The sequence below is a fragment of the Lepidochelys olivacea genome (genome assembly GCF_965140295.1).
Source record: "Lepidochelys olivacea isolate rLepOli2 genome assembly, chromosome: 18".
Taxonomy (NCBI): domain Eukaryota; kingdom Metazoa; phylum Chordata; order Testudines; family Cheloniidae; genus Lepidochelys; species Lepidochelys olivacea.
The window spans coordinates 27,270,160-27,297,656 of record NC_140428.1 but is presented as its reverse complement, the minus strand read 5'-3'; the positions used below and the strand labels follow the sequence as shown (position 1 = coordinate 27,297,656).

Here is a 27,497-nt window from a genome sequence, read left to right as displayed (position 1 = left end):
CATAGCCCTGTTTTAAAAATGCACCCGCTCATTGTATAGCAGCAATGCTGAATGCTTATTTTCTGAGTTTGTTACTCACTTTATATAGTAAAACTTCCCCACTTTGAACAATAAGATGGTACTTTTTTACTAATAACCTAATGCTACTTGGAGTAGTGTTTGTGGTGGAAAAGAGAGAGACGCAAGTACATGGAAAAAACAGACAGGCATGTTGTGACTAGTGTTTCACCAAATGTAAAAACACAACTCTGTGCCAGAAGACATTATTCTAGCCTGACCAATTTATACTTCACTCTATCAGAAGTGGGTCTTAGTTCATTTGATTTTGCACTAGTTGCTTGTACACACCTTATCTCTCCTTTATACTTATGTATGAGGTAAGATGCCTGAAAGATCTTTATTAAACAAATATATAAAAATACATTGAAGTTTTACATTAACATAGTTCCTGAGAATTCAGTTGATTCCAGAGGGCCTTTTTTAAAAAAAATCATTCACGTTTTACTACATAATTAAGAGGTATAGGGGAGCACAGCTGATGAACAGACAATTATCAAAGATATTGAACATACAATGCCTTTTCCTATAATATCCTTCATATGCAGTACTGCACAACACTGTAAGAAATGTCAAGCAGCCAAGGAAGTTGGAAGATGTTTTTTTAAAAAAAACAAAACAGGAATATGAACCAAGAAAAAAAAAGAATCTAGCACCACTGATAAGTTTCTTTAGAAAATATGTATGTAAAATAATAGGTTAAAAATGGGAGTCATTAGTAGATTAGAGCAGAGATCACAGGGACACAGAACTGGGAGTAACTCTGCCACTAACTGTGTGGTAGCCTTTGGTAAATCTAAGGCACACAGATTGTTTGCCCAGCTGTAAGCTCTGTAGAACAACTTAACTACCTCACAGAAAATGAGCTGGGGCCTCAGAAACCAACTGTATGAAAGGTGGAATGACAAATGTTTGAATGAGGTTTGATTGCAGCCACACATATTAGGAAATTTAGCAAGAAGAGATCAATCTATGATGATCTTTCACTAAGAATTTCAGAACTATTATAAATGGTGTCCTTTCATATAGTTTAGAAAACCACAGCAAAAAGCCATCTTCAGGGAAGTCACTTTGAGACCTTCTGCATTCGCTTTCTTTTTCTGTATATTTTAGTTTTGTCACAGGTGAGATTATGGCTGGCTTTCTTATGGCAAGCAATATGCACTAGTTTTAAATTTTCCAGAGTAAATAGCAACTGATAGAAGTATTCCCAGGCTACTTCCCTTCCATCTTGTTCTTTGACAGCTTCTGCCAGTGTTGGTACAATAGTACGTTTCTTCTCTATTCTGCAATATAAAATGAGGGAAGCATTTTCCATTATTGACCGTAACAAACTTCCTTTTAACAAACCATGTATGTATTCCCTAAAGGAAGGATGGGAGCTAACCTTTCAGTCATGTGTAAGATTTTTCTGCATTGATATTAGGATGTGTGTGGTGGTGATGGTAGTTTTTTTTAAATTCTAAAGAAAGGAGCTTAGCATGAGTAATGTGGACCCTAGAATCCTATGTAATTTCTAATTACATAACACCTGAAACAGCTTTGGGCAGGGGCAGAAATGAAAGACTAGTCACCTGAGGAGCCTAGTGGGGGATGTTTTTAATACACAGAGAAGTTAGGGGTAAGGGAAGAGCAGCTAACAATGAATGTACTAGAATGTAGTATGTATTGTAGATTTCTATCTTGCCACCCATTTCTGCAATATCTGAGTACCTTCCATCTCAGTGGATTTAGGATAAAATGAGCAGACCAACCATCAGACTTCCCCATAAGATGAAAACAAGCTGGGTTGGTATCTTGTTTAATGCTGAAGGTGGACGGTGTGTAACAGGTATGTTTGGTTTAATGTTTTATACGTACATATGATCGAGATTCCACGTACTGAAGAGGATTCTGCTCTCCCTGTTACTGTAGGGATTGATGGAATGTTTACACAGGCAGTAATCCCTGTCAAAAGGACCCTGTAAAAAGATAAAGGCAGAGGGATAGTATCCACCCAGCAAAATGTATTCAACTTGTTGCATAGGAAAAGATATGGGAAGAATCAAGGCCATCCACTGACAAAGCCTGCCTTTGGAAACATAGGATAAAATTTTAATAGTTCTTCCCTGCACAAATAAGCAATCAATATCAGTAAGCTAACGTATGCTTGTATTTAATTAGGTATCTAAGTAGTTATCTCTTTCCTCAAATTCCATCACTGTAGAGCAGTGGTGGGCAACCTGCAGCCCATCAGGGTAATCTGCTGGTGGGCTGCAAGACCGTGTTTACATTGACTGTCCTTAGGCACAGCTGCCCGCAGCTCCCAGTGACCACAGTTTGCCGTTCCCGGCCAATAGGAGCTGTGGGAAGCGGCAGGCAGCATGTCCCTGCAGCCCACGCCACTGTGGAACCGTGACCGTGCCACTGGGAGCCATGGGTGGCCGTGCCTAAGGACGGTCAATGTAAACACTGTCTTGCAGCCCACCAGCGGATTACCCTGATGGGTTGCAGGTTGCCCACCACTGCTGTACAGCATGCCAGCACTTGCTGCAGCAGAGAACTCTGGCTAAGAAATGACTGTGAAATGTGTGCCTATGTAAGAGGTGAATGGAGGGCAGCTCTTAGCATGGTGGAACTTTTAACAATGATTGGAAAGCTTGTACTGAAGCCCCTGATACCGCTGCTGTTTTACAACAATTTGGGGATCAGTGGTTCAGGAGAGCAGATGTGAAATCCAATTTTTAGCTTATAAAGGGCAAGAAACAAGTCCTCTTTTAAAGCTGGGTGATTGTTTACACAACCATTGGCACCATGTCCTGCTGAAAGCCTAATGGAAATATCAGCCTAAATCAGACATTTTACTTAAATAAAATACAGAATCCTGGAAAGCCCTGCCTCCCCTAGTAAGGCTTGAATTTGTTCAGCAGTATGACAATCAGCAAAGGGACACTGTCAACTTAATGTTGTAAATCAGTTAGTTATGTTACCCACACCCTTGATTAATAAGAGGTAATATGCCACACTTTGCTTCTCAAAAGTTGGATGCTCAAAGTAATTAGTCAGTTTCACTCTCAGTGCTGCAATGTTTAAAATATCACTCCAAAAAACAAAACAAAACACTTGTTGGTCTTAAGTCTTTTTTAAATTTAGTAAAAACACCAAAGAATTTTATCTGAGAACAAATTATGCTGGCAGCGTCCTTCAGTCACTGTAGGTAGGTAAATTATTTCTCTTCAGTTTAATAGTTTGCAGTGCCCAGAGGCTTATTCTGCCTTTAAATGCATAACTCCCATTACAATTTATTTTCATAAGCACAGCACATAAAATATACATTACACACACTTATTTGTCTTTGAAATAGTTTCTTACTTGACAGGAGAACCATCCCTCAGTAGTGCAGAGGCGGACCGCCGCCTCCTCTCTTCTGTCAAAGTAACAGCCATTATATTTAACAGACTTCAGTTTATCCAACATAAAGTCAGTTATTCTTTTATATTCTGCTTGTGCTGCTGGATGAACAGCTGAAGTATAACTGCTAACCTTTAAGAAAATAAAAAGCACTATGTCATTCCTAGCTCAGACAGTGCCTACTGCACCCTGAATCTACTTAATAAATCCAATAGATTTAAATGTAAAACTTATAGTTCCATGGCTGTTTATGGAAAAAATTCAGCTGTTCAGGTCTAATGTAAAGATTTATTTTTAATAACAGCTTGAAACCAAGCTACATTCAAAACAGCAATTTTTACCTCTTTCATATAACTTCGTATTCTGCTTTCACAACTGTACCTCATATAACTTGATTTATTCTTAAAGCGAGACTCCATACCTAAAAGAAATAAATATTTTATGACTTGTATAAAAAATCTCAAGCTGTTGTTTTACTTGGCTGGATCTCTAGCTCCTTTTCTTTATGAAATGAAGTGAGTATGATTGTTTATTTGCTTTGCTTCCCTGTTCATAGTGTAAGCACTCTGGACACCAAGAATGCCTTACTATTTTGGCTTTACATAGGGCTCAGTACATTGTTTGCCCTTAATAAATCATATACCAATCATTGCTCTTAACGATACTCCTTGATGGCCCATACCTGGCATACGATGTTTAGTTCCAGGCGCTTCTGTATCAGAAAGATGACAAACTGAAGGGTATTTAGAAAGGAACATCACAATGATTAGGGTACAAGGTGGATGGGTTTAAAAGGAGATATTAAAAGAGCCAAATAGATATAGCTTAACTGAGTGACATCTAAAGGGAATAGATATCTAAACAAAGAGGAATATACATCAAAAACATCTAAATACTAAAGAGTTGCCCAGAGACTGTATATGTAAAAGAAATGGGAGGCAAGTAAGAGGAATATCTGACAGATCTACTGAACTGTACAATGTTCCTAGACAAATGGCAGGATCCTCTTCACTTGGGTCATTTTAGAATTAGATTTGATAAAGCATAGAGGAGTTGAAGGCCTAGACCATGTGTTGTGATCAAATCTAAGAAATTAAAGATGGAAATTGTTTTAAACTATCTCATCTATCATTCTGCTGAGAGATTTAACTGCTATACTGATACAGAACTTACCTTCAAACCACTTTCTGTCTTCCTCTCTGCTTTCCGCCAAAATGTTTTCACTTAGGTTTGATATGAGATCCACTAGAAGCTTCTGTCTCTTGGGAGCCTGCTCATCTGATAGCAGCTTTTGTGCAGCCTCAACAATGTCATCTTTTTGTGCGTAAAATGTATTTAGGAAGTGATCTATGTCACTGACAACTGTAGTTTTAAATGAAGAAAAAAGCAAACTAGTGCTAGGAAAACTTATGTAGTCTGAACTGTGCTTTCAGCTGGGGTTTGGTGTGTTCCATAAAAAGTTTCTCTGGGACGGAATAAAAAACATTTTAAAAGAGTAATATGCTACTTGCCAACATTTATATCTTAATTAAAAGTAAATCCAAACCCGCGGTATTGACTTTCTAGTGTTTCATCAGAAATGTGGGAGCAAAGGGTTTCCCTTCAGGCCAACTTCCCCTCACCTTATTCATGATGAACAGCACCTTGCTCAGAGTAACCCCATTGACTTCAACATGACTACTTGGGGAGTAAGATTCCACTCAGAGCGAGTAAAGGCATCTTTACTTTTATTCTGTGCCTGTTCAAAAACCTACCAGGCTTTTCTCCACCCAAGTAACCAACTCTGAAAAATGAGGGAAATTTCTTCCCGTTTACTTTTTACTTTTACCTTAGTAATAAAGGTTTCAGAGTAGCCGCCGTGTTAGTCTGTCTTCGCAAAAAGAAAAGGAGTACTACTGGCACCTTCGAGACTAACATTTATCTGAGCATAAGCTTGCTTGAGCTGTAGCTCACAAAAGCTTATGCTCAAATAAATGTGTTAGTCTCGAAGGTGCCAGTAGTACTCCTTTTCTTTTTTCTTAGTAATATAGTAACACATCACGAAAAAGTGGGCAGCCCATTGCACACATTTTTAAAATAAGGGCGTGAACAAAAACCCAATGATAACGCATCCACATGTATTTTTAAGATGACCACTGTAGATTGGCTTTAGTAGTTCAGACTAGTAAATGCACAGTAGAATGTTGTAATGAAATTTTAGTATGGTATCATACTCCCTTTTGCAGATTGGTAAACTGAGGCACAAGGAGGCCTTTACAAGGTCACCTTGAGCAACAGTTGCGAAGATGGAGATAAAATCCCAAGTTCCGACTCCTTCCCTTTTGGGGTTTCGAAATGTGAAACTGTTTAAGCTGCAAGATAAACGGATTAAATTTTTTCCCACTTACAACCCTGCCAGGTCTCCCCTGGGGCTAGCAGTACAAGGTCTGTATTATCTGGAACGCCGTGGAAGTAACCTTCAGTCAGTTCTGTCCCATCCTCATACAAACAGAGCCGGCAGTCGGGAAAAGGAAGCTGTTCACAAAAAGAACACACGCGCGCACACAGTTGCACTTTAATGAAGGTTCTCTGCAAATGGACCCACAGAAACCTTTACAAGTGAAATGCCTTAAAATAAACAGTGTAACATCAGCGACGGCGCAAAAATACAGATTCCTCCAGCGCCGAGAGGTGCCTCTGCGGCTCCAGAGCCGGGCTCTGCTCCAGGGCTGCCCTCCCTGGACTCTGGGGCGGGGTGAAGGTGCCGGGGCCCCATGATCGTCCGCTCCCGAAAAGCGGGGTGGGGGTGGGGGGGGTATCCGGGAAGACAGGCCCCCCCTGCTCTGAGGGCGACGCGCCCCTCACCCCCCACGCTCGGACGCGCCTGCCTGTCGGGGGCGCTCAGGTGCCCTAGCTCTGGGGCACCCACCAACACCCCGCGACGCGCGGGGCGGGGGGGGCCGTCCTGACAGCGCCTTGGGCCCGCCCCAGGGGAGCGACGGCGCGGAGCCAGGCCGAGCCCTGGGGCTGCCCGCAGCCGGGCTCGCCGGGGCTCGCACCTGCAGCCGCTTGCCCGCCTTGCGCAGCAGCTCCGGCAGGCTGCGCCCCGCCACCCCGTACTTCTGGGGGCCGCGCAGCCTGCGGATCTTGAAGGCCTTGGGCCGCGGGGCCATGGCCCAGCCGAGAGCGGGGCCCGAGCCTCTGGCATCAGCAGCTCCCGGGCCCCAGCGCCGCTCGGATCACTTTGCGCATGCTCACAGCTCCAGACGCCGTGAGAGTTACCGAGGCGGGGAAGCAGTCTGTCCCCGCCCCATCGCCAGCTCGCCTGGCGCATGCGCAGATGTGGCCCGGCCGCGCGGCAGGATGTTGCGCATGCGCAGGGGGCGTGGACTAGGCCGGTTGCCATGGGAGCAGTGGCCCTGGCGATGGCGCCGGAGTGAAGTAGGTTGAGGGCGAGGGCGAGGGCGAGGACTGCCGGGGAGGGGGGGGTCGTTGCCCCGCTCGGGGTCCTGTCATGCCCCGCTCGGGGTCCTGTCATGCCCGGGGTGAGCGGTAACGGGTGTCCTTGCCCGGCCCCGCCCCCATAGGCCTGCGACTAGGGGGACCCCAGACCCGGCCGGCCTGGGCAGGGCCGTCTCCTCCCTCCTCCCCACAGCACCCCCGGGCTCGGGCCCGGGCCCCCGGGCGAGCCCCTGGCGCTTCCCTGCCGGCCTCGCGTTGCTGGGCGGGAGTCGCCGCCGCACGCTGCATTTGTCCGCCCCCGCCGGAGTCTTTGTCGAGTTTTACAACCCCCCCTCCCCCCCCCAGCGCTTAGGGCCTGGCCCCGCGACCCTTCCCCTTTGACCGCCCTGGAGACAGAGCCTGGCTTTCACCGGGGATGAGCCGCACCCCCGCTCCCGTTTCTGTGTTCAGCCCTCTGTGCAGGCGTCTCAGCAAGCTCCCCCCGCCCCCCAGTCAAGGGCGCCAGTTGGGCAGGGGAGAGCGGCCCCCCGAGTCTCAGTGCAAGCTCCCAGGTGGAGCTCTTCACCACAGCACAGGGCTCGTGTGAGGCTGTGCAAAGGAGAGGTGCCCCTCGGGCAGGGAGTCAGGATTTTGTTTACAAACAGAGGCCGGTTTCAGAGTAGCAGCCCTGTTAGTCTGTATCCGAAAAAGAACAGGAGGACTTGTGGCACCTTAGAGACTAACCAGTTTATTAGAGCATAAGCTTCCGTGGGCTACAGCCCACTTCATCGGATGCATAGAATGGAACATATAGTAAGAAGATATGTATACGTACAGGGACATGAAACAAGGGGTGTTACCATACACACTATAAGGAGAGTGATCAGGTAAGGTGAGCTATTACGGGGGGGGACCTTTTGTAGTGATGATCAAGATGGGCCATTTCCAGCGGTTGACAAGAAAGTGTGAGGAACAGTAGGGGGGAAAATAAACATGGGGAAATAGTTTTACTTTGTGTAATGACCCATCCACTCCCAGTCTTTATTCAAGGCTAAGTAAATGGTGTCCAGTTTGCAAATTAATTCCAAGTCAGCAGTCTCTTGTTGGAGTCTGTTTTTGAAGTTTTTTTGTTGTAATATTGTGACTTTTTTTAGGTCTGTAATCGAGTGACCAAAGAGATTGAAGTGTTCTCCAACTGGTTTTTGAATGTTATAATTCTTGAGGTCTGATTTGTGTCCATTTATTCTTTTACATAGGGACTGTCCGGTTTGGCCAATGTACATGGCAGAGGGGCATTGCTGGCACATGATGGCATAGATCACATTGGTAGATGTGCAGGTGAACGAGCTTCTGATAGTGTGGCTGATGTGATTAGGCCCTATGATGATGTCCCCTGAATAGCTATGTGGACACAGTTGGCAGCAGGCTTTGTTGCAAGGATAGGTTCCTGGGTTAGTGGTTTTGTTGTGTGCTGTATGGTTGCTGGTGAGTATTTGCTTCAGGTTGGGGGGCTGTCTGTAAGCAAGGACTGGCCTGTCTCCCAAGATCTGTGAGAATGATGGGTCATCCTTCAGGATAGGTTGTAGATCCTTGATGATGCACTGGAGAGGTTCTAGTTGGGGGCTGAAGGTGACGGCTAGTGGCGTTCTGTTACTTTCTTTGTTGGGTCTGTCCTTTAGTAGGTGACTTCTGGATACTCTTCTGGCTCTGTCAATCTGTGTCTTCACTTCAGCAGGTGGGTATTGTACTTGTAAGACTGCTTGATAGAGGTCTTGTAGGTGTTTGTCTCTGGCTGAGGGGTTGGAGCAAATGCGGTTGTATCGTAGAGCTTGGCTGTAGACAATGGATCGTGTGGTGTGGTCTGGATGAAAGGTGGAGGCATGTAGGTAAGTATAGCGGTGAGTAGGTTTCCGGTATAGGGTGGTGTTTATGTGACCATTGCTTATTAGCACTGTAGTGTCCAGGAAGTGGCTCTCTTGTGTGGACTGGTCCAGGCTGAGGTTGATGGTGGGATGGAAATTGTTGAAATCATGGTGGAATTCCTCAAGGACTTCTTTCCCATGGGTCCAGATGATGAATGTAGCGCAGAATAGGGGCATTAGGGGACGAGAGCTGAGGAAGCGTGGTTCTAAGTCAGCCATAAAAACGTTGGCATGCTGTGGGGCCATGCGGATACCCATAGCAGTGCCACTGATTTGAAGGTATACGTTGTCCCCAAATGTGAAATAGTTATGTGAAAAAGTCACAAAGTTCAGCCACTGGGTTTGTCATGACATCATCAGGGATACTGTTCCTGACGGCTTATAGTCCATCTTTGTGTGGAGTGTTGGTGTAGAGGGCTTCTACATCCATAGTGGCTAGGATGGTGTTTTCAAGAAGATCACCAATGGATTGTAGTTTCCTCAGGAAGTCAGTGGTGTCTCAAAGATAGCTAAGAGTGCTGGTAGCGTAGGGCCTGAGGAGGGAGTCTACATAGCCAGACAATCCTGCTGTCAGGGTGCCAATGCCTGAGATGATGGGGTGTCCAGGATTTCTAGGTTTATGGATCTTGGGTAGCAGATAGAATACCCCTTCTCGGGGTTCTAGGGGTGTGTCTGTGAGGATTTGCTCTTGTGCTTTTTCAGGGAGTTGGCTGGTGATTAAATTAAAGACATGGAAGTTTAGCCTGTAAAAGAGGAATACGTCCCTGGGGAGGGGTTGTGTTAGAAAGAACAGGGGATTTAGAAAAAATATAGCGAAGCACTGAGCCAAGGTTACATGCAGAAAAGGGGGAGATTTGGGGGTGTAGGTGGAAAGAAGGGGTCAGACCCAGGGCAGGGCTAGCCATGTATAGAGAGGTTCCCACTCTACCCATGGTCTTACGTGGCCCCATCACCACAGTATCTGAGGCTGTGCCTCACAACGTCTAACCTATTTCTCCTCCCAGCCTCTCGGTGAGGTAGAGCAATGCTGTTATCCCCATTGTACAGGTGGAGCACTGAGGCACACAGAGACTAAAGGCCAGATTTTCAAAGGTATTTAGGCACCTAATGAGGTTTTTCAAATGCACTTAGAAGATTTGGTGCTTTGTAAACCCCACTAGGTATCTAACTGCATCTTTGGGTGCCTAAACACCTTTGAAATTCTGTCCTTAAAGCATTGGCCTGGGGTGGGGTCAGACAGGAAGTCCATGGGGGGAGTAGAACCCAGGTCTCTCAGGGCTAGCTCCCTATCCAGCAGACCAGCCTCTCTCTCTGCTGCATGCTGCAAAAAAGAGGACTCTGATAGATGGGAGCAAAACCATGGCGGCCAGTTCTCTGAGACTCCAGCAAATGGTCCCAGGATGGATGTCATGGTTGACAGCATGAAAAGCAGCGCAGAGGTTAGGAAGGATGGAGAATGAGAGTCAGATGAGAGGAGATGACTTAACTCCCAAGGGGTGGCAGGTTCTGCCCCATGCTGGGTTGTAGAGCAATGGCTGCTGTGCAGTTTTACATTTTAACTGAAAACCATTTTGTTCAGTCATTTTTTGTTCTGAATTTGAGAAAAAGAAGGAACGAGAAAGTGTCATATAAGTATCAGATGTGTTTATGCCTCAAATTCTTAGGGTTTCAGCTGTATTGAGGCCAATTCCAGAACAAAGAACAGAAACTGCATCCACAGAGTCCATAAAGTCAATGATTGTCATGATTTGCATTATTCACTGGGCACCATCTGTGTGCTCGGCACTCTTCAGAATATGCCAGAAAATCCAGTCCCTGAGCCAATGCGTATAAAATGTGTAAATCTGGATAAGATGGCTCAGATATTTAAATATGAGGTTGTACAGTTATTGACCACACGTTTTCACATGTTCACTGTGATGTTTATAGCTCTGAGTGGAGGCACTTCTGGCAGTAGAAGTTTTACTTGATTAAGGACTAGAAGATTTGACCCTCCAACTTTCTTTCTAAAGGAAGAGCTGCCCAGAACTCCTGTGCCTGTTTGTTTTCCTTTCCTGCGTGCAGTTGCTCTGATATACCTCAGAAGTCTGTTTTTTTCTCAACTTTAAAATATAGAATTTTCTTGGTGTTTGGTTTTAAATATTCTCCTGTGAGAACTGCAACACAATTGCTGTAGTGTTGTGTTTAAGAGCCTTCTGAAAAGTAACTAGCTTTTAAACAGAAGTAAGCAGTGTTGCCAACTCTTATTATTTTTGTCATGCGTCTTATGATGATTGTTTTCCTTAAAGCTCCAGCTCCTGGAGTCAAGTGGCTATGTGATTATTTTAGCCTTCGTTCTTAAAGAAAAAAGAAGTTTTTAGTCCTCATGGCTGTGGAGAAAGCGTCAAAATGTGACCCCAAAGCACCCTAACATCTCAAAAAGCAGAAGGCAAATAAAAAGAACCCCAAATCTGTTATTTTGACATAATCTCATGATTTTAAAGCCAATCTCATGATTTTTGGGGAGCCAGATTCATCATTTTTGAACATTTGGGATTGGCAATACTGTGAAAGTGTCAGCTTCACTCCTGTTTAAGATTAGTTTCTAGTCTATTATTTATCATGAGATAATACCTCTAGAGCCCTAGGCAGGTGCATTATAAACTCAGGGGGCCCTGCCCTAGTAGGATGTTTCCAAAATTAAATGATCTACTCGAATCTCGATGAACTGCAAAAAAGTGATAGAAAGTAATCTAGATATTTCTACAGTTGTTTCAATTGTTGTATTCAAGAGTTAGTAACAAAGGATATACATTAAAATTTTAAACCTAACCAGTGTTCCTTAAGTGATTTTGACGCAAGATGTGAGAACATGTCAGTATTAGAGCTGAGTGAGTAATATTTATTAAATCCTCTGTTTTATATATATATATAGGAATTAGATACAGTGCTCCTAATTTTGAAGTTATCTGCAGAAAACAAAAAAAAACCTAAAGTTTTCAGGTGCCTAAGTAGCCCTTGGAATCACAGTTAAAGTTGCCCCCCACTTACCAAAATCTGAAATGGCACCCCTGTGCCCTGTCCCAGGGTCACTGAGAGTTGAGGGGGCTGGAGGAGTGCAGGCTCAGAGAATGTGAGAGATGGGAAAGTGCATGTGCTGTGTTAATACTTGCCACTGTTTGCTGTGCACAAAGCATGATGAGGTGGGCTAGAAGCTTAGCAAAACTGAATTTCCTCCCAAGAGAACCATTTTAACACGTGAAAGTGGACCACAGTAATGGGTATACAGGGCAGCCCACAAGAGAATGTGTTCTGTGGTGTTAAAGCCTGCTCCAGTCACCAGTGCCAGTGGTCAGGTTGAACTCTATTTAAAATTTTTTGTGGTAGGCTCACGGACTCCCAGGATTTTGCATGTATCTCATTTTAATCTAATCATGATACATTTTATTTACTTTGTCAGATGGTATAGACCATTTATGTTAGTTTTCAGAACAGAGTGCAACTCGTGACAAACCAGTTTGTGAGAGTTTAAAACAAGGTGATGAATTTTGAGGCAGATGCTGATGAAAACTGAAAGTGTTCTACTAGGAGGGAGCATTTCTTTTACAGAGTTCACGAACTTTACAGGAGAAGGGAGCTCATCATCCCTTCCTGCCGCCTACTTTTTGTGTGAAACTACAATGTGCTCAGTTTTCAAAGATAACTTAATACATTACTTCTTAGTTATTTTGTTGCCAATTAACCTGTTTGCAGACCACTCTAAGTGCGGGAATGATGGATATGTTTTACAGACATTCTAGGAAAGCAGGTGTTACATGCTAGCTCTGTATCCTTTTCACTGTGAAATGAGTTCAGTTTTATAAGATCACTAACCAGGAGGCTGTTCTTTGATCAGAGAGATCCATGCACTTTTTTGTGCTTTTGCCCCATGAGCAACTGAGTTATGTGGAGTGTTGTGATATCAGAGGTATTTTGGTAAATCTACTTTTCTCACTTACCAGTTCCATTCATTACATAAGAACAGCCACACTGAGTCAGACGAATGGTCCATCAAGTCCAGTGTCCTGTCTTCTGACAGTGACCGTTGCCAGATGCTTTGGAGGGAATGATCAGAACAGGGCAATTTATTGAGTGATCCATCCCTTGTTGTCCAGTCCCAACTTCTAGCAGTCAGAGTTTAGGGACATCCAAAGCATAGGGTTGCATTCCTAACCATCTTGGCTAATAGTACAAAGTTCCCTCTGAGTTTGGAAGTTTTTATTGGCTTTATTAAACAATGCTAAAACTAATACCTTTAATATTAATGAGGTTTGATAGGATTTAGATTAAGAATCTGATGTGCTAGTATTTTTATTCAAGAAAGTTCCCATGAAAGTCAACAGTCATTTTGTCTGAGTAGAGAGACTGCTGGAGTGGGTTGTACTTATTTAGTTGTAGCTTTTATAAAATGAATTAACTTAATTTTAAAAAGTCATTGTTTTATCAGCTCAACTGTGCAGAATGCCACACAAAATTGGATTTGTAGTTATCAGTTCATCAGGACATGAAGATGGCTTCAGTGCAAAAGAACTGATGGTTCATGCACCAACGGTCAATGGATGGAGATCACCAAGGTACTGTAAGTGAAAGAGTTATTTATATTAAGGATGCGTTGAAGTGTCTCTAAAATATGAGATATAAGTAATTCACAGGGAAATAATTCTACCCTGGGTATCTGATTACATCAAAAAATAAGAAATCTAAGATAGAAAATCATGATTTTGCATAATTGCCTCTCATTCAAGATCACAAAGAGTTTGACAAAATCCAGCCCCAGTCCTGTGAACTGCTCCAGGCAGACTCCTGTGTCCACGTGAGACCCCATCAAAGTCAGCGCCCTGGTTCTGTCTGCCCAAAGCAGATTGCAGGGTGAGGGACCTCACTGGTTGTAAGAACTATGGACCAAGTTCTTTAGTTACCTTTCATCCCACACAGCTCTTATCCCCCAAAACTCCAGAGTGTTCTTAAAAGGGATACCATTAACTAGAAACAAGTCAATTTGAAAAAAAAAAAGTGATTTTGGGCACTACATCTGCCTCCAAGTCCTCCTGCCAATTTTTGTGGTTTTACAATCACTTGCCTTCTCTTATTTTTTTTAATGCTTTTCTCTCCACTTCTATTGTGTGACAGGCCCACACATCCAGCAGGGTGACCTGTCTATACATACTGCTGTTAAATAAACAAAGTAAATTGAAAAAAGAGCCCCCACAACACACACACACCAAAACTTGCTGTAGTGATGTTAGCAGGGCTGCACATTTTGGTGTGCCTGGGCAAGATCTGAAACTGAGGGCCCCCACCCTGCTAAAAAAGTTACCACTGAGGGAAGGTGGGGAATTGGAGAGAGAGCCCACACTACACTCAGCCCACAGCAGGAGCTTGGCTCCTGTGTCACAGGGCTGGGCCTGGCTCTGGCTCTCTGGTCTGGGCTTTCCAACCTATTACATGGAGTTGCAAAGCCATTGAGGTTTGGTCTGGCTGACCCTCTATTGTGAGTGGCACTATGACCCTGCATGCCAGGCAGCAATGTCACTTGGTTTTAGGAGCCCTCTCGAACAAGGGACCTGGGCAAGCTGTCCCTCCTCCCCCCATCCTTCCCAGCATGGCTCTGAATATTAGGGACTACTTGTAGCAATAAGAGAGAAACAATTTTTAGACAAAGTGTGATTCAAGTTGGCAATAACTCTTTAAGAAGATGACTATTGAAAATTTTCTTTACTTTCAGACTCTGCCAGTATCCGCAAGAAATCGTCCTTCAGATGGTGGAGAGATGTCGAGTTCGAAAGCTGCAATTACTCGCTCACCAGTATATGATTTCAAGCAAAATTGAGTTCTACATTAGTGAAAATCTGCCTGAGTACTTTGCACCATATCAGTCAGAGAGGTTTCGCAGACTGGGGTAAGTCAAAAGGTGCTAAATGATAGTGTCACTTTAATCAGAAAGGTAAGATTTGGGAAGGGAGTGGTATGTTAGTCACTGGTAAAATGTTGATGTGATGTTAAGGAAATAGGGAAGGGAAATTCTGTCCCCCAGTTGCATCTGTGGAATGCTACGGTAATAAAGTTGAAGTCACTCGAATTGTATGGGTGCAACTGAGGACAACATTTTTCCCTGGACTTTCAGAACACACATGACAGCTGCATTCTTTTCTGTGGTTTTTATTAAACATGGATATAGACATCCAACTAGACTTATTGACCAATATCTCTCAGTATACAAGCTGACATGTCATCTTTTTAAATATGCATGTGGAGCAGGCACAGTTGTTGAAAGAAGAAAAATCTATAAAAAAACAGTATGTATTAAGTCCTGTGTTGTTGTTATTTATTTGTATTGTGGTAGTACTTAGAAGCCCCAGTTGTAAGCCTCACTGTGCTAGGTGCCATACAAAAACATGACAAAAATATGATCCATGTCCCAAAGACCTTATACTCTAAGTACATGATTTCAATTTTAATATCTTCAGATAGAAAAGTCCTTTTTATTGCAGTTTTAAAGGGATGGTGGTTGCCATAACTTCAGGTGGTTTTATGCATCCCTGTTCTCTGGTATTCTATTAATAGTTGAGCATATTTAACACATCAGCTCTTTTAATACATAGGCCCCAGTGCTGCAATTGTGTCCATATGTGTGGCTGCCGGAGTAGAACCCCAAAGGTTCACTCACATGTTTTCTCAATGCAGGCTCAGCGCTGTGGGGCTTATTCTACTGAATTGATATAGGAAGTGATCCAAAGCCCCTGGAACTCAGTGTCAAAACGTCTTTTGATTTCAGTGCACTTTGAATTAAGTCTGTAGAGTGCTTTTTTAAAAAGAGAAATGGCATTCTTTATTTCAGTTCTCAATACCATTTTAAATCTTATCAAAATACTAATTTGAATGGATGTTCTATATTAACAAAATATATTTTACTTATTTGCACGTTTTTACACATTCCATCTGCCTTATCAATTTTCTTTCTACAGTTATGTCTCTCTCTCAGACAATGAGAAGACTGGGTACAAAGCACGGGAGCTGAAGTCAGTCTACGTGGATGCAGTAGGACAGTATCTAAAACTCACTTTCCATAAAAATTACATCAATAGATACAACTTATACAGTCAGGTAAGATTAATTAAAATGGTGACTTGATGGTCTAGACAATATTGCAGTTGTCCAAGACGGCCATAGCAAAATGCTGCCTTGATTTATAAAACTAAAATTGCCAGTGGGAAGTTGTTGTGAATGAGTAATTCTCAGAAAAATGTCAATTAAAAGTCTGGTGTCTCTTTTCTTTAATGTGCAAATTATTAGCTTCAATTAGCTTCAATATATAGGATTCTAAAGATTTCTATACTACACTTAAGACATTTGGATATAATCGAGAGCTTTCGTTTGGCACATTTTCATCCAAGCATTGCATTGTATATTAAGAGTATAGATAATATCTGAAGGTAAAAGTTCTCTTGCTGGCTGCTCTTCTGTCAGATTGGCCAGAAGTGGTATTCAGTGTATCCAGAACAGATTAATCAAATGTGCAGTTCTATGCTGTTTTTCATTTTGCGCTCTGAGTGCTTTTTGTATAATACAGGCAAGACAATTAAGTAGTTACACTGCACATCTATCCAAAATGAAAGAAGCTGAGAATCACCCTCTCTAACTTTGCATACTTATGCTGTGTATGAATCAGACTTATGTCTACACTACGAAATTAGGTCGAATTTATAGAAGTAGTATTTTTAGAAATCGTTTTTATATAGTCAATTGTGTGTGTCCCCACACAAAATGCTCTAAGTGCATTCAGTGCATTAACTTGGCGGAGTGCTTCCACAGTACCGACGCTAGCGTCGACTTCCAGAGTGTTGCACTGTGGGTAGCTATCCCACAGTTCCCGCTGCCCATTGGAATTCTGGGTTGAGATCCCAATGCCTGATGGGGCAAAAAACATTGTCACTGGTGGTTCTGGGTATGTCATCAGGCCCTCCCTCCCTCTGTGAAAGCAACGGCAGACAATTGTTTCACGCCTTTTTTCCTGAGTTACCTGTGCAGACTCCGTACCATGGCAAGCATGGAGCCCGCTCAGCTCACTGTCACCGTATGTCTCCTGGGTGCTGGCAGACGCAGTACTGCATTGCTACACAGCAGCAGCAACCCATTGCCTTGTGGCAGCAGATGGTACAATAGGCCTGAAAACCATCCTCCTCATGTCCGAGATGCTCCTGGCCGCCTCGGTAAGGTCGGTCAGGAGCGCCTGGGCAGATATGGGCTCAGGGACTAAATTAGGAGTGACTCGATCAGGTAATTCTCTTTAGTCCTGCAGGCAGTCCTATTGTACCATCTTATGGTGAGCAGGCAGGAGGTGTGGATGGCTTGCAGTCCTCCACCGTCTGCTGCCAGCCAAAGATGTAAAAGATAGATGGAGTGGATCAAAACAAAAAATAGACCAGATTTGTTTTGTATTCATTTGCTCCCCACTCCCTCCATGAAGTCCTGCCTGAAATATCAGAGGGAGGGATAGCTTAGTGGGTTGAGCATTGGCCTGCTAAACCCAGGCTTTTGAGTTCAATCCTTGAGGGGGTCATTCTGTGTGACTGTTGTTTTTGTTTCTCCTTGATGTAAAGCCACCCCCTTTGTTGATTTTAATTCCCTATAAGCCAACCCTGTAAACCATGTCGTCAGTCGCCCCCCCTCCGTCAGAGCAATGGCAGACAATCGTTCCGCGCCTTTTTTCTGTGCAGACGCCATACCACAGCAAGCATGGAGGCCGCTCAGATCATTTTGGCAATTAGGAGCACATTAAACACCACGTGCATTATCCAGCAGTATATGCAGCACCAGAACCTGGCAAAGTGAAACCGGGTGAGTAGGCAACGTCAGCATGGTGACGAGAATGATGAGGACATGGACACAGACTTCTCTCAAAGCACGGGGCCCTGGCAATGCAGGCATTATGGTGCTAATGGGGCAGGTTCATGCCGCGGAACACCGATTCTGGGCGCCGGGAAACAAGCGCAGACTGGTGGGACCGCATAGTGTTGCAGGTCTGGGACGATTCCCAGTGGCTGCGAAACTTTCGCATGCGTAAGGGCACTTTCATGGAACTTTGTGACTTGGTTTCCCCTCTCCTGAAGCGCATGAATACCAAGATGAGAGCAGCCCTCACAGTTGAGAAGCGAGTGGCAATAGCCCTGTGGAAGCTTGCAACGCCAGACAGCTACTGGTCAGTTGGGAATCAATTTGGAGTGGGCAAATCTACTGTGGGGGCTGCTGTGATGCAAGTAGCCAACGCAATCAAAGATCTGCTGATATCAATGATAATGACCCTGGGAAATGTGCCGGTCATAGTGGATGGCTTTGCTGCAATGGGATTCTCTAATTGTGGTGGGGCGATAGACGGAACCCATATCCCTATCTTGGCACCAGAGCACCAAGCCGGCAAGTACATAAATCGCAAGGGATACTTTTCAATAGTGCTGCAAGCACTGATGGATCACAAGGGACGTTTCACCAACATCAACGTGGGATGGCCGGGAAAGGTACATGACGCTTGCATCTTCAGGAACTCTGGTCTGTTTCAAAAGCTGCAGGAAGGGACTTTATTCCCAGACCAGAAAATAACTGTTGGGGATGTTGAAATGCCTATAGTTATCCTTGGGGACCCAGCCTACCCCTTAATGCCATGGCTCATGAAGCTGTACACAGGCAGCCTGGACAGTAGTCAGGAGCTGTTCAACTACAGGCTGAGCAAGTGCAGAATGGTGGTAGAATGTGCATTTGGACGTTTAAAAGCGTGCTGGCGCAGTTACTGACTCAGAGCTCAGCGAAACCAATATTCCCACTGTTATTACTGCTTGCTGTGCGCTCCACAATATCTGTGAGAGTAAGGGGGAGACGTTTATGGCGGGGTGGGAGGTTGAGGCAAATCGCCTGGCCACTGGTTACGCGCAGCCGGACACCAGGGCGGTTAGAAGAGCACAGGAGGGCGTGGTGCGCATCAGAGAAGCTTTGAAAACCAGTTTCATGACTGGCCAGGCTACGGAGTGAAAGTTCTGTTTGTTTCTCCTTGATGAAACCCCCCGCCCCTTGGTTCACTCTACTTCCCTGTAAGCTAACCACCCTCCCCTCCCTTTGATCACCGCTTGCAGAGGCAATAAAGTCATTGTTGCTTCACATTCATGCACCGTTTATTAATTCATCACACAAATAGGGGGATAACTGCCAAGGTAGCCCGGGAGGGGTGGTGGAGGAGAGAAGCACTGGGAGGGGTGAGGATGGAAGGACAAGGCCACACAGCACTTTGAAAGTTTAAAACTTTAAAACTTATTGAATGCCAGCCTTCTGTTGCTTGGGCAGTCCTCTGGGGTGGAGTGGCTGGGTGGCCAGAGGGCCCCCCCCCACGTTCTTGGGCGTCTGGGTGAGGAGGCTATGGAACTTGGGGAGGAGGGCGGTTGGTTACACAGGGGCTGTAGTGGCGGTCTGTGCTCCAGCTGCCTTTCCTGCAGCTCAACCATATGCTGGAGCATATTAGTTTGATCCACCAGCAGACTCAGCATTGAATCCTGCCTCCTCTCATCACGCTGCCACCACCTTTCAGCTTCAGCCCTCTCTTCAGCCCACCACTTACTCTCCTCAGCCCACCACCTCTCCTCCCGATCATTTTGTGCTTTCCTGCACTCTGACATTGTCTGCCTCCATGCATTCGTCCGTGCTCTTTCAGTGTGTGAGCTCAGAGCATGAGCTCAGAGAACATTTCATCACGAGTGCGTTTTTTTTGCCTTCTAATCTTCACTAGCCTCTGGGAAGGAGAAGATCCTGTGATCCTTGAAACACATGCAGCTAGTGGAGAAAAAAAAAAGGGACAGTGGTATTTAAAAAGACACATTTTATAGAACAATGGGTACACTCTTTCACTGTAAACCTTGCTGTTAACATTACATACATAGCACATGTGCTTTCATTACAAGGTCGCATTTTGCCTCCCCCCACCACATGGCTAGCCCCTCACCCCTTCCCCCTCCCCATGGCTAACAGTGGGGAACGTTTCTGTTCAGCCACAGGCAAACAGCCCAGCAGGAACGGCACCTCTGAATGTCCCCTTAAGAAAAGCACCCTATTTCAACCAGGTGACCATGAATGATATCACTCTCCTGAGGATAACACAGAGAGATAAAGAACGGATGTTGGTTAAATGTCAGCAAACATACACTGCAATGCTTTGTTCTACAATGATTCCCGAGTACGTGCTACTGGCCTGGTGTGGCAAAGTGTCCTACCATGGTGGACGGAATAAGGCTGTCCTCTCCAGAAACCTTTTGCAAAGGCTTTGGGAGTACATCCAGGAGAGCCGCAAATGCCAGGGCAAATTAATCATTAAACATGCTTGCTTTAAACCATGTATACTATTTTAAAAGGTACACTCACCAGAGGTCTCTTCTCCGCCTGGTGGGTCTGAGAGGCAGCTTTGGGTGGGTTCGTGGGGTACTGGCTCCAGGTCCAGGGTGAGAAATAGTTCCTGGCTGTCGGGAAAACCAGTTTCTCCACTTGCTTGCTATGAGCTATCTACAGCTTCATCATCATCATCTTCCTCACCCTCAAAACCTGATTCTGTGTTGCCTCCATCTCCATTGAAGGAGTCAAACAACACGTCTGGGATAGTGGTGGCTGAACCCCCTAAAATGGCATGCAGCTCATCATAGAAGCAGCATGTTTGGGGCTCTGACCTGGAGCGGCCATTTGCCTCTCTGGTTTTCTGGTAGGCTTGCCTCAGCTCCCTAAGTTTCATGTGGCACTGCTTCAGGTCCCTGTTATGGCCTCTGTCCTTCATGCCCTGGGAGATTTTGACAAATGTTTTGGCATTTCGAAAACTGGAACGGAGTTCTGATAGCACAGATTCCTCTCCCCATACAGCGATCAGATCCCTTACCTCCCGTTCAGTCCATGCTGGAGCTCTTTTGTGATTCTGGGACTCCATCATGGTCACCTCTGCTGATGAGCTCTGCACTCACCTGCAGCTTGCCACGCTGGCCAAACAGGAAATTGAAATTCAAAAGTTCGCGGGCCTTTTCCTGTCTACCTGGCCAGTGCATCTGAGTTGAGAGTGCTGTCCAGAGCAGTCACAATGGAGCACTCTGGGATAGGTCCGGGAGGCCAATACCGTCTACTTGCATCCACAGTACCCCAAATTTGACCCAGCAAGGCCAATTTCAGTGCTAATCCCCTTGTCGGGTGGAGTAAGGAAATCGATTTTAAGAGCCCTTTAAGTCGAAAAAAGGGCTTTGTCATGTGGACGGGTGCCAGGTTAAATCGATATAACGCTGCTAAATTCAACCTCAACTCCTAGTGTCGACCAGGGCTTATGGCCCTAAAAGGGGAGTAGCAGACCACTACACCATGTTTCTAGCCAAGTTACCTTTAGCTAATTTAATAACAAATTGTTGAACATATGCATCTTACTCTTACAATGAGCTCTTGCCTATATATATTTGGGTGCATAGGGCCCATAGACTCTCTATGAATTTAAGTAATTCACTACTAGATAATTTTCAGTAAGTGATCAAAAATATTTTAGAGGTGCCAGCACAAGCTGTGTAATGGCTCAGTGCATGTTATATAATGATGTTGTTCAAGTCTTCATAAAATACAAGTAAAGTAATAGTGGTCTTGTATTTCTTTTTAATTCTACCTTAGGTTGCTCTGGTAGCAATAAATATAATTGGGGAACCTGCAGACTACAGCAATGACAGCAATAACGTAAGTATATAAAGTAAATTATGGAAGAAAGTTTCCATCTCAAACATAGACTGTCCGTTGAATGTTGCTACACATACTTAATAATGATGTGCTTCACCTAATGTTGGGTGCCTTTTGATTTTTGTTGTTGTTACATTAGTGTTGTTTAAACAGAGCTGTCATGCACTTATTTTCTGTTTTTTGGTTGGTTGTTCTTTTTAATGTAATTTTGAAAAGAAATTCCATTTGGAAGGAGTAAACCAAAATAGCATAACGGAACTGAGTATGTTTGGAACAAATGCTGCTGTTCTCTTATAGTACAGTAAATATAAATGATAGCGTTTTTTATTTTAAAACTTACTGTGTAATTTGCATATAATAGTTTTGCCATGTTTGCTTTTTACTGTTGTGCTAAACAAAACTAGTATTTTGTCAGAGATGTAGTAAAAACTCTAACATTGTGAGACCTTGTTATATATGTGAGTTTGTTTGAAGATACTGTTAATTCAACTTAGTTATTTAAGTCTAAAAATAGAGGCATAGAAAAAGGCATGACATGATGTCTCACATTTAATTTTAATTGTTTGACTCTATAGTTTCTATCCTGTTCACAAAAAAATTGGTGACATTTCATTAACCTTTTTCTTTCAAAGCCTTCAAGAGAGAAGCTGATTGACCATTATCTTGGGAACAATCTAGATGACCTAACCTTAGATGGAACATACCTTCGGTAAGATTTCTCTGCTGAGATTTGGATCAGAGGAGTTATTAAAACTAGTGACCCGATGAGCTATAATTATAAACAATTTTAGGTGCCAGAACTTTGTCATTTCCAAGCTGTGAATTGTGCTGATTATTGTTGAACTTCAGCACTTAATTATGTCTTACATGCTTAGTGAATGAACAGAGTGCAGTCACATTCTGTTGGGTCTTTTCTTCATCAGCTACCCTTGTGTCTTATATCTCAGAAACGTTGTTCCTTAAATGCAAAATTTGAACCCAAGCGGTTGTTACAGAATTGATAGCACTAGCTGTTCTTCTTGGCGTCTTGTTAACCAGCCCAACTTTAACTACTATTCATCCTATTTTCCTGTTTAACATTTACAGTGTGGTTGCCATCACAACATGTATGCTGGCTGTCAGGGATTCAACCAATGTGGCGGCACTGCAAATTTGGCCAGTGGTAGTTCTTCTATCAGGTGACAGATGAGGAGAGTAGTTTGGCTAACAGACTAGCCTATACTCTCCAGAAGCTAGCTAGATCTCTGAGTCTTACTGAGTTACTCTCCTATCGATAATATTGTCATAGCAAACAGCCATGTCAGAGAGCACTAACTGTTTCTCAGTTAGGCTTTTTAGGCTGCATAATTACATGGCCCACATATTTCAAACCTCTACAAAAGCCATACAAATTGTGCCTACAGAAGCCCTCTTTTGGGCACGCAGATCAAGTAACTGACTCAGTTTGTATGCTAGTAAATGTGCAGTTACTTGATTTACACACATGTTGGTTTTTGCATGTGTTGGCGGTGTATGAACAATCTGTGTCCATTGCATAGGATTTTGATACTTTGGCCTACAATACTTCCTGCTTGTTCTGATCAAATTGATCCAATCTTAGCATTATTTGTTCAGAATAATCAGCAGATTATGAATTACCTGTATGACAACTAGAGGTCATATCATTGCATGCCTAGTACACAAAAACACTCTATCAGAATAACACAATATTTTAGTTTTCAGGAATCTTATATTTCTGGATCTTTTTTCTTTGTTCATTTTAAAAATGTTAGCATCTCACTTAAAAGAAGAGACTGTTACTCTCAGTCATAAATTCATATATTTTTAAGGTCAGAAGGAACCATTGTGATCGTCTAGGATTCTAGTCTGAACTGTATAACACAGACCTTACAGAAATTACTGGGTGAAATACTATCAAACCCCTATTTTGTGGTTGGGTTAGAGAATATATGTTTAGAAAGACATCCAGTTGTCATTTAAAGACTTAAATGATGGAGAATCTACCATGTTCCTTGATAAGATGTTCTAGTGGTTAATTTCCCTTGTAAGTAGAAGGCATTTTCTTTTGAATAAAAGACAATTTTCTGTGGACACTGACAAACTGTTTACTTACTAACATCACTGCAGTCATACCAACATCGACTAGTGCTAGAGGCGGCATTTTCCAGTTTATCTGATTTGAAGGAAGAAGCACCTCAAATTGGATCTGGGCTGGGAGGACAAGGTTTTGGTGAATGATGGAAATAACAGGAGTATAATAATTAGCTATTACCTAGTACTTTAAACCTTCAGAGCCGTTATGAACATTACAACAGACATCTGCTCTTCTTCCTTAGAAAATCTCAATGACCAGAGTCTTGAGGAGCTCTTTCATTTACATAGAAGTGTGATAATTTAATCATATAGATGTCACTGAAAACAACAGATCACATCAAAGTCTCGTTAGTGGTAGGTCTAGAACATTGAGTTAGGGGATAACATATCCAGTAAACTTCAATGTAGAGTAAAATGGAAAATATACATTTGCTTAAATGTTATTGAACCCAACAGAAGAAATAACTCTTACAAGAGCTAAACTTGTATTTCAAAGTAAAACAGGAAAAATGTGACTTTGATGAGCCATTTAAAATAAGTGAGATCCACAGTATATTGAAGAATGAGAAAAAAATAATTGTCATCTTAATATATATTAATCTTCTCACAGCAAAAAGAGAAGGAATATATGTAGCTGGTGCTTCAGATTAACCTCAAAAAAATATATATATATTTCTCCAGAAAACCTGACTCTATTTCACCACTGGATGATTTGGCTTTTGATATGTACCAGGATCCGGAAGTTGCTCAGATAATTCGTAAACTGGATGAGAAAAAGCATGAAGCTGTCCGTCATGAACGTTATGACTATGCCAAGAAACTCAAACAAGCTATTGCTGATTTGCAAAAGGTACTGTTTAATAACCGTCATGTCACAAATCCATGAGTTTTTCATTTGTCCATAAGATGGTCCTCAATCTTTGCAGTAAAATGCATTTTTGGTGGCTGCAGGTCACCCCTCTGATGTGTTTAAAAATAACAAATGAAGAGTCAGACAATTGAGTTTTACAGGCTGGAATTCTATATACATTTAAAAGAATGTGATTTCCAGCAACCATAATGACATGAAAGCACCATTTTTCAGGTTGGGGAACGACTCGGGCGGTATGAGGTAGAAAAGCGCTGTGCTGTAGAGAAGGAAGATTATGATCTTGCTAAACAGAAGAAACAGCAGATGGAAGAGTACCGCCTGAAGGTGTATCAGCAACTGGAGCTGCACAACCTTCTGGATCCAGAGCTGATGGTAGGGATCACTAGTCATAATATAAAAATAAACACATGGTGGCTTGACTCATAGGGCTTTATTAAGTGGTATTATATGTATCTGAGAAGCTAAAATAAACTCAAGGGATAGGACTCATTAGGTAATTGTCAGAGTATTTTTGTTAACTTTATTTTTTTTACTTGGATTGTTTGTTGCTCACATAGCATCAGACGTTGGCTTTCTCTGCTGTTGATCTGTACTCATCTAGTTTTTCCAGCCATATACACTTAGTGGTCTATAAATAATAATGAAAAGGCACTAACAATCACAGTTACACTAGAAATACTCACATGTTTTGTCTAATTTAAAGGCCATCCAGCATAGAGTCACAGATTTTCAAGGATAAAAGAGACCATTAGATCACTTAGTCTGACCTAAATGTAATCAAGACACGTGGCTTTCTCATATTACTAAGCACCTCTTGTTGTTGCTAACGTACATGCATAAAGGGCTTCTGGTGGCTTGACTGCAAACCACAGGAGTTCAAAATGAGGGCATACCACAATCCCAAGGGGTATTTATAGCTTGGAAAGCTATTGGGAAACCATTATTTGCCAATTAGGTGAGGCTCCTTATAATCTGTAGTCTTCTCCCTTGTGTTGCTTTGCTGTTATGCCAGACACCTGCATTTAGAGCCACAATTTCCACTGATTTTTATAAGTGACGTTGTGTTGGTTCGAAAGCAGCTGATGTAGTAGTGGTGACTGAGCTTCACTTTCAGCGTTTTAGTTTGAAGCCATGTCCGGAAATCTGATTGTACAAAATTGCCCTTTCTTGTCTCAGATCCGAAGACCTCCTGAATTTCCCCTTGAGCCTATGGTTTATTCAGTTAGCCCTCGGCAAAAGAAACCCATGCAGTCACTCCAGCATGAAAAAACAGAAGCACAGAAGACTGAGCCTTTGCCACAAGAAAAGCCACCCGAGACAACTTCTCCTGAGCCCATTGTCCCTGACCACTCCGTTTCTCATGTAGCCCAGCCACCAGCCTCTGTAGAGAGTTTTCCAAAGATAAATGTAAGTGATCTTGTTTATCTGAGTCTTCTCTGATTTGAGGCCTCCCACATTTGCAAGAGATCATCATATAATCATATCCAGCCAAAAGTCACCTTTCTTGGCCATTTCTATAGGAATCTACCAAAGAAAATGATTTTCTTATTACATTGAGCTTCCTCTAGGAATCTGATCATCTTTTGGTTATGCTGATGTCTCATATGGCATCAGAGGTTGGCTTTCTCTGCTGTTAATCTGTGTTCATCTAGTAATAATGATGCTTGTGTGAGACCCTTGAAAGCCTTTACAAACATTCATGAAGATGAGTTAAGTAAGATTAGACCCAATTTACGAATAGGGAAACTGACCTAAAGAGAGGTTAAGTGACTTGTCCAAGGTCACACTGCTGACTCACTTTAGGGCTGGGCTACAACTCAGCCTGTTCCTCTAATGATCTGATAACACTCCTCTTTTAGAAATGATCATGTGTGATTGTAGGCTCAGGGCCAAAACAGCAGCAAAGAATATGCTAGAATGAGACTGAAGAACACAGTAATGGCTTGATGTCATGTGCATCATGAGGGAAAGTAATCCAGGCAGTAATTGTAATAAAATTCTTGGAACCAGAAACACTAAGACTATGTCTACACTGCAGTTAAAAACCCTAGTCTGGCCCATGCCAGCTGACTCGGGCTCACAGGGCTGGAGCTGCGGGGCTGTTTCATTGCAGTATAGATATCCAGGCTCAGGCTGGAGCCCAGTAAGGCCAGTAAGGCCAGCCCAATTTCCTCTGAAGCGAATGGAGACTCCCATTGACTTCAGTAGGAGTTGGATTGGACTCTAAGAGCAGCAATAATCTCTTTACAGCACACTGGAGTAAAATAATGTAACTGTTTACATTGTCTTCATATCTGGAGAGTGGCTATAAATGGAATTCCATAATGTTTTTATCTTATCTGCTTAATGTCATATAAAATATATCCTTAGTACTGACTTCCATTCTGAAAGCACTGTTGCCATGGTAACAGGATGATAAAAAATGAAAACTTCCAAACCTGCATTTAAAATGCAGGAGATACAACTCTGGAGAAAAGTCTGGATGGACTGTGTTGAAATGAATCAAAGTAGTGATGGAACAACATCAGATCTGAATCACAATTCGAATTACTTTCCTTGTCTTCTCCATTAGGTTGAATTTTTGCCTTACGATGAGAGACCTCTTCCAGCTATTCGTAAGCAGCATGAGGATGGATTTGCCTACCTTGAGCCAGAGATGAATGAAGAAGATATCAGTGATACTCCAAGAAGTGGCATCACTGGGGAGCCAGAACCATTAACTGAGAAAGCGCTGAGGGAGGCCAGCCCTGCCACTGAAGTTTTCGGAGAGGCCTTGGTAAAGACCAGAAAAATAAACCATTTCACATTTATAATCCAGATCTTGAGTCATTTTAGAATTCACTTTGTGAACAAAAGCATGATGAGATAATAGCTTCATATATGTAATGATTAAATAGAACTGCAAATCTAAAGTTTGGTATTACTGTCACTAGTATTAAAATCAGGTGCCTATTTTCAGCATTTACATGGCTATCTAACTTTCGGTTGTTAATGAG

At 43.1% G+C, this 27,497-nt stretch overlaps 2 protein-coding genes across 6 annotated transcripts in view; one reads left to right on the top strand and one right to left on the bottom strand.

Moving 5' to 3' along the window:
* Positions 1 to 258: 258 nt before the first annotated feature.
* Positions 259 to 6,693, bottom strand: DFFB (DNA fragmentation factor subunit beta). Of its 2 annotated transcripts, XM_084651882.1 has the most exons (8): positions 6,486 to 6,693; positions 5,835 to 5,961; positions 4,621 to 4,809; positions 4,130 to 4,180; positions 3,789 to 3,868; positions 3,409 to 3,579; positions 1,918 to 2,018; positions 259 to 1,343 (listed from the first exon to the last, which is right to left on the bottom strand). In XM_084651882.1, exons 1-8 carry the CDS (start codon positions 6,597 to 6,599, stop codon positions 1,124 to 1,126), a joined length of 1,053 nt encoding a protein of 350 aa, XP_084508008.1. In that variant the 5' UTR covers positions 6,600 to 6,693; the 3' UTR covers positions 259 to 1,123. The 2 variants fall into 2 exon arrangements, with proteins under 2 accessions (XP_084508008.1, XP_084508009.1); XM_084651883.1 differs by lacking the exon at positions 4,130 to 4,180 and having other exon boundaries at positions 6,486 to 6,690.
* Positions 6,694 to 6,781: 88 nt separating this feature from the next.
* The window catches only part of CEP104 (centrosomal protein 104), a 41,650-nt gene continuing 20,934 nt past the window's right edge, over positions 6,782 to 27,497 (top strand). For 2 of the 4 annotated variants that reach the window (XM_084651874.1, XM_084651872.1), the window contains exons 1-10: positions 6,783 to 6,867; positions 13,255 to 13,381; positions 14,533 to 14,706; positions 15,773 to 15,911; positions 21,474 to 21,536; positions 22,169 to 22,245; positions 24,312 to 24,480; positions 24,715 to 24,873; positions 25,678 to 25,908; positions 27,074 to 27,277. In XM_084651874.1, coding sequence (XP_084508000.1) covers positions 13,269 to 13,381; positions 14,533 to 14,706; positions 15,773 to 15,911; positions 21,474 to 21,536; positions 22,169 to 22,245; positions 24,312 to 24,480; positions 24,715 to 24,873; positions 25,678 to 25,908; positions 27,074 to 27,277 — 1,329 coding nt within the window. In that variant the 5' untranslated portion in view covers positions 6,783 to 6,867; positions 13,255 to 13,268. Of the gene's footprint in view, positions 6,868 to 7,378; positions 7,755 to 13,254; positions 13,387 to 14,532; positions 14,707 to 15,772; positions 15,912 to 21,473; positions 21,537 to 22,168; positions 22,246 to 24,311; positions 24,481 to 24,714; positions 24,874 to 25,677; positions 25,909 to 27,073; positions 27,278 to 27,497 lie in introns of those variants that run through there. The other 2 variants (XM_084651875.1, XM_084651873.1) reach the window with 2 other exon arrangements.

Coding starts and splice junctions, on each gene's coding strand:
- DFFB (XM_084651882.1), bottom strand. CDS start 6,599: ATGGCCCCGCGGCCCAAGGCCTTCAAGATCCGCAGGCTGCGCGGCCCC. Junction 4,181..4,620: donor AGACAGAAAGTGGTTTGAAG/GTAAGTTCTGTA, acceptor AATACCCTTCAG/TTTGTCATCTTTCTGATACA. Junction 2,019..3,408: donor AGGGATGGTTCTCCTGTCAA/GTAAGAAACTAT, acceptor ATCTTTTTACAG/GGTCCTTTTGACAGGGATTA.